At 37.8% G+C, this 12,021-nt stretch overlaps 1 protein-coding gene across 1 annotated transcript in view; it reads left to right on the top strand.

Moving 5' to 3' along the window:
* FZD3 (frizzled class receptor 3) overlaps positions 1 to 12,021 on the top strand; it is an 81,772-nt gene that overhangs the window by 4,288 nt on the left and 65,463 nt on the right. Inside the window, exon 2 of the mRNA XM_063442002.1 lies at positions 4,571 to 4,998. Coding sequence (XP_063298072.1) covers positions 4,810 to 4,998 — 189 coding nt within the window. The 5' untranslated portion in view covers positions 4,571 to 4,809. The remainder of the gene's footprint in view (positions 1 to 4,570; positions 4,999 to 12,021) is intronic.

Consider the following 12,021-nt stretch of genomic DNA (forward strand, 5'->3'; position numbering starts at 1 on the left):
CATATAAATATACTGTGACATTATTATATAACCTGCATGATGCCATTATATAAATATACTGTGACATTATTATATACCTGCATGATGCCATCATATAAATATACTGTGACATTATTATATATCCTGCATGATGCCATCATATAAATATACTGTGACATTATTATATACCTGCATGATGCCATCATATAGTATACTGTGACATTATTATATAACCTGCATGATGCCATCATATAAATATACTGTGACATTATTATATACCTGCATGATGCCATCATATCAATATACTGTGACATTATTATATATCCTGCATGATGCCATCATATAAATATACTGTGACATTATTATATATCCTGCATGATGGTTCCATATAATAAATATACTGTGACATTATTTTATATCCTGAATTATGGCTCTATATAATATACTGTGACATTATTATATAACCTGCATTATGCCATAATGTCATATACTGTGACATTATTATATAACCTGCATGATGCCATCATATAAATATACTGTGACATTATTATATGCCTGCATGATGCCATCATATAAATATACTGTGACATTATTATATACCTGCATGATGCCATCATATAAATATACTGTGACATTATTATATACCTGCATGATACCATCATATAAATATACTGTGACTTTATTATATAACCTGCATGATGCCATCATATAAATATACTGTGACATTATTATATAACCTGCATGATGCCATCATATAGTATACTGTGACATTATTATATAACCTGCATGATGCCATCATATAGTATACTGTGACATTATTATATACCTGCATGATGCCATCATATAAATATACCGTGACATTATTATATATCCTGCATGATGCCATCATATAAATATACTGTGACATTATTATATACCTGCATGATGCCATCATATAAATATACTGTGACATTATTATATATCCTGCATGATGCCATCATATAAATATACTGTGACATTATTATATATCCTGCATGATGCCATCATATAAATATACTGTGACATTATTATATAACCTGCATGATGCCATCATATAAATATACTGTGACATTATTATATAACCTGCATGATGCCATCATATAAATATACTGTGACATTATTATATACCTGCATGATGCCATCATATAGTATACTGTGACATTATTATATACCTGCATGATGCCATCATATAAATATACTGTGACATTATTATATATCCTGCATGATGCCATCATATAAATATAATGTGACATTATTATATATCCTGCATGATGCCATCATATAAATATACTGTGACATTATTATATAACCTGCATGATGTCATCATATAAATATACTGTGACATTATTATATATCCTGCATGATGCCATCATATAAATATAATGTGACATTATTATATACCTGCATGATGCCATCATATAAATATACTGTGACATTATTATATAACCTGCATGATGCCATCATATAAATATACTGTGACATTATTATATACCTGCATGATGCCATCATATAAATATACTGTGACATTATTATATAACCTGCATGATCACTATTATGTGACACAATAATCATAATGTAAAGTTACAAGGATTTCAAACAGTGCCGGGTCAGACTGGGTGCATTTTAGGACAATCATTGTAATTGTTATGTTAATTATATACGAGTAGTTCATAAAATATAACTTTGAGTAAAAGGAGAATTTACATTATGGAATTTAATAAGGAGCATTTTTATTTTATTTTATTTTTTACTTTTGTACAAATCTAAAAATGATTTTAAAAATAATCTTTTTGTCCATTTTTTTTTCAAAGCCAGTATAATGTACAATTATTGTAAGTGACATAATTGTGTGCCAAGAAATCAAGCCCTTAACTCTTTGGATTGTAAAATACAATCCTCTGATAACTGTAGCCAAACTTTATCACTGGTGTTGTTCAAACATGTCTTTATTAAATCCATTGGTACAATGTGCTTTTAAAGTGTTAGATGAGAAATGCATCCATCTGCCATGTTGGCTCACCCTAAACTGAAGCCATCGTGTCATTAGGATGCACTGGTTAATCATTTCCCATGATGCTGACCCAGCCTCCCTCTAATTGGTGCAAGCTGTTCTCATTTTTGTTTTGTTTAATTTTTCCAACTTATTGGAGGCCAAAAATTGGCCCCATTGCATTATATGTTTTTCAAATAGGCAGCTGTCACATCGAAAACTTTAGAATAATTGTAATTATTAAATATTATTTAAGTCTTCCAAAGAGGACATCTGCGAAGAATGGTCAAATCCTAATTTTTTACAATGAGTCCCGTGACTGATCGGGCCAGAACTCAGTCTATTAATGCCGCCCTGATTGCATGTCATTTAATATAATCTGGAAGTTAATATAATGTGTTAATTCCGCAATATCAGCGTGGCTTTGAAGTGAAGTGTCTCTTTGCGTTTTCTATAAATCGCTATTCCCAAACGTGTACGGTTTCCAAAAACAGAACAATTTCAGGATTCGGTGACATTATTAGTCCACTGATCTCTGATTGTTTCTTTAAAACGTCATAATGACTATTCCTCATGCACCTGTACACTTTGTTTACTAATCCTTTCGTGAATAGGTTTCTCAATGATCCACAAAGACTTTTTTCTTTTTTTAAAAAAAACAAAAACAACCTCCTTTGCATGTAGCAATTTGTAATGTGATACTCAGGCAGCCAAATATCCATTTATGTGCTGTGTTTGGCCTGATCAGACCCTTGCTACTAACCATTGAGCAGAACGATGAATCTCATACCAGTGAAACCTAGCATACCCTCCTCCTAAAATGTCATTGCTGACATTGTATCAACCAGTGGTTCTTAAAAGGACATTCTAAGCACCATAACTACTGCAGCTTTTTGTATTGATTATGGTGCAAGGAGACTTTGAGCACAGACCCCCGAAAAGTTTGAGAAAGTAAATAATGTGGTTGGGCTAAAAACATGACCCAAAACCTCTCCCCTCTGCTTCCGCTGAGATAATGCAGAATTTTTACTTCCACATTATTTGCACAAATCTGTGTATGCAGAGATGGCAATGATAAGCTGCAGGCGAGGGCATTGATAATATTTGCCGCTTCCCTGTTTCTGTTATTTGTGACTCAAATGTTACCCTACAGCTTTGTGACCCTTTGTCAGCCACAGGAATAGGAGGGATGTTTGATAATACAGTATAATCTGTCAGCACGCTTTATTCCATAGTGAAGGGACAGCGAAGGATCACTGAGGATCACTGTCACTTTATGGTCTCGTATTGAGGCTTTTTTTATAGACCGCCATGCTATCGTCTCCCCTGGCTGTAAATAAAGCTCAGTGAAACTAACATGACTTACTCAGAAGGTTGTGTCCCGGTGCCCAGACACATGTCTTGCTTGCTTGCAATTCTTCCCACATGGCGTATAGATTCTTTACATTTATGAAATAAATCAATAAAAAATATATGTATTGATTAATTTTTAAAGGAAAATTTATGAACAATATTTGTTTTTTTTTGTGTTTGTTTTTTATATGATTTCTGGAGACACGTTTGGAAGAAGCTGTTGCTTGAAATAGTTTATGCTGCTTATTTTTTAAGTTGAAAAGGCCCGAGGCTCTTCGAGCCATAGATGAATCAGTTCTGTAGTGCTTGCATGTCGACAGACCATCATCACCCTGATGTCATTCATCATTTGTACAATTGGACATCAAAATGTACGTTGCACTTTGGTGTAAAGCCTGGAGCCGCCGCTGTAACCCTTTAATTGCCAGAGGAAGATTGGAGTAGGGCAAAAGTCTTCCTGTCAGAACTAAAACATTATTAAAGCTACAGTCTAAGCTGCAAAATCACTTTAATTCTGTTTCCTTAAAGGAACACATTGGGCATCATAACAACTTAATCGGAATGACGTTGTTTTGATGTGCGTCGGCCCCCAGTGGCCAGAGTACCTCATCGGAATGACGTTGTTTTGATGTGCGTCGGCCCCCAGTGGCCAGAGTACCTCAAGAGGTTAAACCGTTAACAAATTGTTTGACCCACAAATTTGAAATCCTCGGCTTTTAGCTCTTCCTCCCAACTTCCACTGCAGTCCGAGGCTTAAAACAGGAAACCTTGGACAGGGGCGCCGCTGATTGGCTAAGAGCATCAGCAGTTTAGGAACAGTTTAATCCCGTAAGGTAAAACGGCACCCGGGGACTGTCTCACACCATAACAACTTAATTCTGATGATGTTGATGTTTATTATGATGGAGTACCCATTTAGATGGATGTGATTTAAAATTCACTTTAAAAAAGAGCTCTAGAAAGACTAATTTAATATTAGTTAATTTAATATTATTAATATTAGACTAATTTAATAATATTGGACTAATTTAATATTCTTAAAGAAAGTGAGTGTGTGAAGTAGTTAGGGTACACAAAATAAAGCGACTACTTGCTAAATATTTGGAATATAGAGGCAAACTGTTCAGGATTAGGACATTCTGATTTACCTTATTTATTAAGATCTCATAGTATCGTTCCATTTCTTCTTTTTCATGTTGTATTTTTTTTTCTCCCCCTCTCTGCTTCCAGTTTAGGAAGACATCGTGGGCAGTAAAGGAAGATGGATACTGTTGTTTGGGAGTGTGGCTAAATAAAGGAATAATGCAGCTAACACGAGCCAAAGATGATTGGCATTTTAAACAGCTTGGAATTGGAGAAGAACTCTACCCGATTTACAAGCATTTAAAGAGCTCTCTGTGATCAATGCAAAAGGGAAAGAACATCGCGATTCAAGCTGTCTGTGAGCCGGCGTCCCGTGATTCCACATCATGGCCTATTCCTGGATTTCACGCTATTTCTGGATATTTCTGGCTCTCATTGAGCACACCTTGGCACACAGTCTCTTTGCTTGTGAACCTATTACATTGAGAATGTGCCAGGATCTTTCGTATAATTCCACATTTATGCCCAATCTTCTCAATCACTATGACCAACAGACAGCAGCGCTAGCAATGGAGGTAAGGAATGGATATAATAATAATATGACTTAAAGTTTCATAGAATGTCATCATTCTATGCCAACAGGGACATTGGAAAGTGTCCCGAAGTCTTCTTCTGTCCTAGTTCTAGTCGTTTCATGGTCCTTGGAGAGCTGTCCGTGGTTTATTGTCTTTGGGTCTGGATATTTCATTGTTTAAAACTTTTTGTTTGAATAAACTTGTTAAATCCGGCGCTGCTTAAATGGGAGGTTGATTTCGAGCTGATAGAACACATTGCATTGATGCTTTTTATAGGAGGACATTGAGCAATGATCTAAAGGTTAAAGGTGAAGGGAGAGAGGTAATGTTTTACAGAATTCCCTGAAATTTTAATGGATTTTGGATCAAATGACACTAAAGCCTAACAGTTGTGCGACCTATTCCTCCAGAGAAATGACTAGTCGGCAACAAATTGACGCCAGCCCTCCAAGCTTCTACATTATACAAATATTGCATTAAAAAGATGCAGAAATAAATATATAAAAGTGGCCAATCTATACATTTGCAACTCTGCAGCCTCTCCAATGCTGAGAGTTTTCAGCCAATCCTGTCCTTTTCGATGTTCTGAATAGGAACACTGAGTATATCCAATAAACCCCTTTAACCTCCAACATGCATGTCTTTTACATATACTTTAGATATGTAATGAATTTTTCCCTGGGCTGTTTTTGGGTTGTTGTTGTTTTTTGTGCTTTATGAAGTCTTATTTATTACTGTCTGTTACACTGCTACCCAGCAATTTAGTTTTCTTTGCTTTTATTTGTAATGCAAATGGCTCAGTTGAACTCCCGTCTGCCTTTTTCCCCAGCCTGGCCCACTCCCTTGATACCGGGACGACACGTTTTATTTTCTGTCTATTGTTTCCTGGTATGTCTGATCTCTGATGTTTGAAGGAGCCTGTAAGAGCTTTAGGACATCTCTAATCAAAGTGTAATAAAACAATTCACTTTGTGTGTCTTTGCAGCATTGTCTCTTACCTTGAAGCTAAGAGTGTTTGTTGGAAACCATGATTAGAGGCATACAGTGCTGCTATATTATCTGACTATTTGTACGGCTTTCAGTGTTGATTCTGGTTTGGACTGGCCGGAACCTGTGCACCTGCAAAAATGATCAACTAGCCAATGGGGGCAAGTGGCTAGTTCGGTACACTTGGTGGACTCACACTATGTGCGTTTCCTTGGTAGGGAGCCATTACAGCATAACGGGTTGCAGACTGCTCTTGTAAGAGTTCATTTAAAGGGACGCTCCAGTCTGAGTTAATAAATTTTTTTATTTTTTTTTAATCAAATCATCGTGCAGAAAATGCATGAAACAATGCGTGCAATAACAATAAATTTCATAAAAAAACAAATCAATTTCCTATTTCTAGTTTCTGCATTTACTGTAAATGCTCAGGCTTTGCCGCTTCTGTAATTGTTGTTTCTGAGAGTTAATTTTTGGTCGTCCGCTTCCTGCTGTAGTGATGACATGATGTACAGCTGTATTACTGGCGCAAAGAGAACACTGCTGGTTTGGGGAGGTGTGCGGAAATGGTGAGCTTACAGAGCACAAAAAAAAACTGATTCATTCAAACACGTTCAGCCTCTGGGTTTTGTAAAATCCTTTTTTTGAGTCTGTCCAATCACCCAGCTTATGGCCTTTAAAGGGTTAATCAAACCCATCAATTAGCATAGTTCTGCATATGCAATGCTTAGTACAGGCTGGCCATCCCCTGTATTAAAATGCACTCGCTTTGAAGTCTGGTCACCAATATCCTGGGATCTCACCCAGTTCGGTGGAATGTGTATTCCATAAACTCGAAGATCACCAGACTGGGGAGGCTGCTCGAATACGATGATTGGTGATGTCTTCGTAGTGCGTCAGTCTAACAAAGAGGTTTGGATTGGCTCCACTGTCGTTAATACATTACAATGTATCGGCAAGGGCTATAAGAATATTCTATACATTATACTGTTTATCACTAGGGATAATCTATAAGACATTTCTTGTGCATCATATCATTGATAAAACTTTGCATGTATGGTGTCATCAATCATGTCAGTGACGCGTTCATGTACATTCGTGCCATAAATTGTGGATTACTCAGCCGACCTAAACTGTAGTCAGAATAATTTTATCAATCCCTTAACATAAAAGTCGGCTCATCATAGGGGCAGGCTGGGAAAATTGAAATGTATGCGTAAAATATCCTAAACTACCGAGAACTTCCACTGACAAAACATATGCGTGTTCTATGTAATACTGTGTTATGTTGCTACCCATTACATGTATATCATTGCACAGGATGTAGATGATTAATTAACATAGGCCTTTGTAGAGTACGCCATGGGTTAATGAATTGTGTATCCTCAGAGCAGTCATTGTTTATGTGGCCAATTTTCGAAGTTTCCCCATGGGAGGAACGTTAATGCACAGATGGAAGGAAATCGGAGCATCCTTGCACCTGTGTCATTAGTAATCCTGAGCTGGGTGCGGCTGGGGGCTGGTCAGAATACAAGGAGAAGGCCTCAGTCAGCGAGGGGTTATTAACCCGGCATAATATTTTGGGCTACATCCGGAAATGCTGAAAGTCAAACCTTTGATCATGGCCCATACTGGGTCACTGCATTTTACTTACCAGAATCAGCCAATCTCTGAATTTGGGACCATTGGTGGTCATTGAGGTTTGGTCTAAGACCCATATAAACATATCTATTGCTGAAACAAATTTACCACGTGGCCTTCTTACACAAAGGAGGCGGCAATCATTGACAAAGGCAGATCTGTCACATAAACATGCATGCATAAAACTCTAGGCCCAAATGTCTCTCAGGGTTATTAATTAGAGTGTGAATTGCCAGAGATTCAAATCGAATTCCACATTGTAGGCCGCAATATTTAAACTGAAAATCTGATTGGGAGAATATTTGTTGAATCTGTAAAAATGCCTAAAGATCGCGTTTCCGAGTACATCATGCACTAGCGCCGTTCCAGTAGTACAATGAATGGATGCAATGCGCTGCGCTATAACGCTATTAGAATGTGAATTGTGGTTGGCTTTTTGGTACCGGGTTATTCTTGATATCGAGTTGCATTTGAACCTGCTCAATCTTGTGTTTGTAACTCTGTAAAGCCCATTCATTAGAAAGCTGTTAACCCTTGCGTGTGTTTATTCCTCCGTATACGTTGATTTATGAATTAAACGGCTGGGTGCCTTGCCCATCCCCAGGCTGTATGATCCATAAAATACACTGTATAGTTTGCTGCTGGCTGGACATAAAACAAGGGAAAACCGTGACTTGCCAGAAATGGGGATTTAATGGCTTTTGTTCTGTAAAACCTTAAAACAAAGTAATCGTGCAATTATTAACCATTGCTATAAAATAACGTTAAACTAATTAGGCAGTTCATTATTAAGAATCTCTGCTCTCTATTTGGGTAATTCCTAGAAGGGCATTTCTCCTGCCCCCCCCCCCCCCCCCAGTTATAGTTCTGCTGCACTTTGCACATGTAGGAGAGCGGCCCATGAAACTGACTATTAATTGAAATATGGGTTACAGGGCACTGATCATCTAAATATTACATTACAGGTAGATAAAATATTGCTTGTATGCAATTTTTATAACATATAAAATGTAATTCCAATTTGATATATTTTAATGAGGGTTCCAGTTGGTTTAGATATATATATTTATATATATAAATCACTACAGCTGGCTCCTGAAAAGGTACAAACATGGCAGTTCATGCAAATACATTTTAATTCTCCCCCAGTACTTGCCTGAAAATGTGCCTGGCTCTTATGGTGTTCAATTAAAGCAGCTATGCCACCCGAAAAGAAAATGAAACATTTCATGAAATTTAAAGGAACACTATGGTGTTAGATATATGCAAGCGCTGTAGTTTTCCCCGTTGGGTTAATCACCGCTTTCCTACGGGAGATTTGAAGACGCTGGATGTTCTCATGCACATTGTATCACTGAGTCAAACGTTGTGAAAGAGCAGGAAACATCTCTAGTGTTTGTCTGGAACAGAGTCACTAGACGCAGTCTAAACCATGCAATATAACGCCGTCTAAACCATGCAATATAACGCCGTCTAAACCGTGCAATATAACGCCGTCTAAACCATGCAATATAACGCCGTCTAAACCATGCAATATAACGCAGTCTTAACCATGCAATATAACGCCGTCTAAACCATGCAATATAACGCAGTCTTAACCATGCAATATAACGCAGTCTTAACCATGCAATATAACTCCGTCTAAACCATGCAATATAACGCCGTCTAAACCATGCAATATAACGCCGTCTAAACCATGCAATATGACGCAGTCTAAACCATGCAATATAACGCCGTCTAAACCATGCAATAAGACGCCGTCTAAACCATGCAATATAACGCAGTCTAAACCATGCAATATAACGCCGTCTAAACCATGCAATATGACGCAGTCTAAACCATGCAATATAACGCCGTCTAAACCATGCAATATGACGCAGTCTAAACCATGCAATATAACGCCGTCTAAACCATGCAATATGACGCAGTCTAAACCATGCAATATGACGCAGTTTTTAACGTGCAATATGACGCGGTTTTAACATGCAATATGACGCAGTTTAAACCATGCAATATGACGCAGTCTAAACCATGCAATATAAACATTGCCATTCCTCAAAAAATGCAATGTTTAATTTTGCAGGGTTAAGGGGACAGGAGCATTGCAGTTAGACCTTCAATGAGATTAAGTGGTCTGGTTACCTATGGTGTCCCTTTAAGTCTATGAAATGCTCGTGAAGACCTGAGATTCAAATTCCAGTGCAGTCAAAATCTATCCTAAAATTAAGTAGGGGCTACTTTGTGTAATGACAAATTCTCAAATTGACAAAACCTGACAATAGGCAGAGCTACCACCGTCAAGCTTTGTCACTCCCCACAGTCTGTTAGACTAAGGCATTATGTTGCTCATCACATGTGAACGCGTACAGCTCCGACATGGGCATCTGGCGGATGAAGCACCAGGAGCTGAAGGTTGAAGATGGCGGCACCTGTGTGTGGTGACATTGCCTGTGTGATATACACCAAGAGGCAATGTCAGCATCGGTGGTCTTGGCATAATAACAGATATTTTCCTTCAGTTGGAAAGATGCTAAAGCATTTTTATTTGTACCCAATGAAAGGGATACTGTTAGTGCCAGGAATACAAAGCTGCATTCCTGGCACTATAGCTCCCTGGCACCCACCCCCAGTTGGTGCATAAATGGTTAAAACCCTTTATTTATTTACCTTACCCAAGCGCCAATGTCCATTGGCACTGGGTCGCGGCTCCGCCTTCTTCTGTCCTGCGATGAGCAGGCTCTAATGTGCATGTGTTGACAGCCACTAGAAACAGACTAAGTGCTGCAATGTAAACATTGTAGCACTAAGTGCAATAGGGACACTGTACCCAGACCACTTCAATAAGCTGACGTGGTCTGGGTGCCTACAGTGTCTCTTTAACCTTGGTAAAAGTAAAATATTATTTACAAAAAAATGGCAGCATCCATAATGCCACTCAGTCAGCAAATTAAATTTGATATTAAGTACACCAATAATGTATCCTGGAATAAATATACAAACTGAGATTTGCTCTTTGTACTTATTATTATTATTATTTTATTATTTATATAGCGCCAGCAAATTCCATAGCGCTGTACAATGTGTGGACTAACAGACACGTAATTGTAACCCAGACACGTTGGACACACAGGAACAGAGGGGTTGAGGGCCCTGCTCAATGAGCGTACATGCTAGAGGGAGTGGGGTATAGTAACACAAAGGGTATAAGTAGGGGTAATGAAATGGGTTGCTAGAAAAGTATTCACTGAGAACTTAGTAGGTTATTGTGAATCCAAACCCCGCTAACAGTTTAAATGATGTGCTTTCCTGAAGAAGTGAGTTTTTTTGAAGGTGTGGAGACTGGGGGAAAGTCTAACGGAGAAGGGACGGGAGTTCCCCAGAAAAGGTGCAGCCCTGGAGAAGTCTTGGAGGCGAGCATCAGATGTGGGAGTACGGACAGAGGATATACGTATTTCTTCGGCAGAGCGCAGGGGCCTTGATGGGACATACTTGTGTATTAGGGAGGATAGATAGGTTGGAGCAGCATTCTGTAGGGGCTTGTAAGCAAGCACCAGAATCTTAAATTTAGCCCTATATTCACAAGGTTATAAACTAAATCTTGAAATGTCAGGCATTCAAAGTAGATGTCACATTTTAGTCCGAAATTCTCCTATGCGGCTGTGCTATTATTTCATATATTTTTTGGGCCTGATATTTGAAATTAACTTTTAATTTCTAACAATTCACTCTTTAGTGAATGACTGTTAGTGTTCATATTAGTGTTATGATTTATTCAATAATTTGTGAGTTACATATTTTCCCAAACGGACTATTTTGCAATGAACAACTCACTCCAAAAAAATTTATTTCGTCTGAAAGTATATAAGGGGTCGAACCCAGTATAGGCACAGCTGTGTTCTTTCCCTAAGCTCTGCATTGTGCTCCAGAGTGACTTTCTCTTCACTCTCTCTAGATCAGAAGTGTAGTCCTTGTGCAAAGAAAAGGTTTTCTGCACGGTTTGCATTTTATTTACCATTTTTCTGAAATGTGAAAGTGTTTTTAAAAAAAAAAAAAAAAACTTTAACACATCTGTACTCTGCTTTCCCACATCTAGTTTAACAAAAAACAAAACTTTTTCACATGATTATTTTGAAATCGGGGGTTTAACTTTTTACTGCTTCAACGAACTCTAACAAAGTCTAGCGTGACCACTCTAACCATAATTAATGGCTTCTTTTTCAGTGTGTCGTGTGAAGGAGTTTCTAGGACTACAAAAAAATGGAAATTCAACTAGTAATTTATCAGATCTTTTAGTTAGTAAATATTTGCTCTCCAAACCACATCGGACACAATATTTTGTGCTCATATGGCTCAAGTTGTCTTTCACTTGCAGTCTTTTCCATTCTCGAAACAATTGTA

This window comes from Pelobates fuscus, chromosome 2 (assembly GCF_036172605.1).
Source record: "Pelobates fuscus isolate aPelFus1 chromosome 2, aPelFus1.pri, whole genome shotgun sequence".
NCBI lineage: Eukaryota > Metazoa > Chordata > Amphibia > Anura > Pelobatidae > Pelobates > Pelobates fuscus.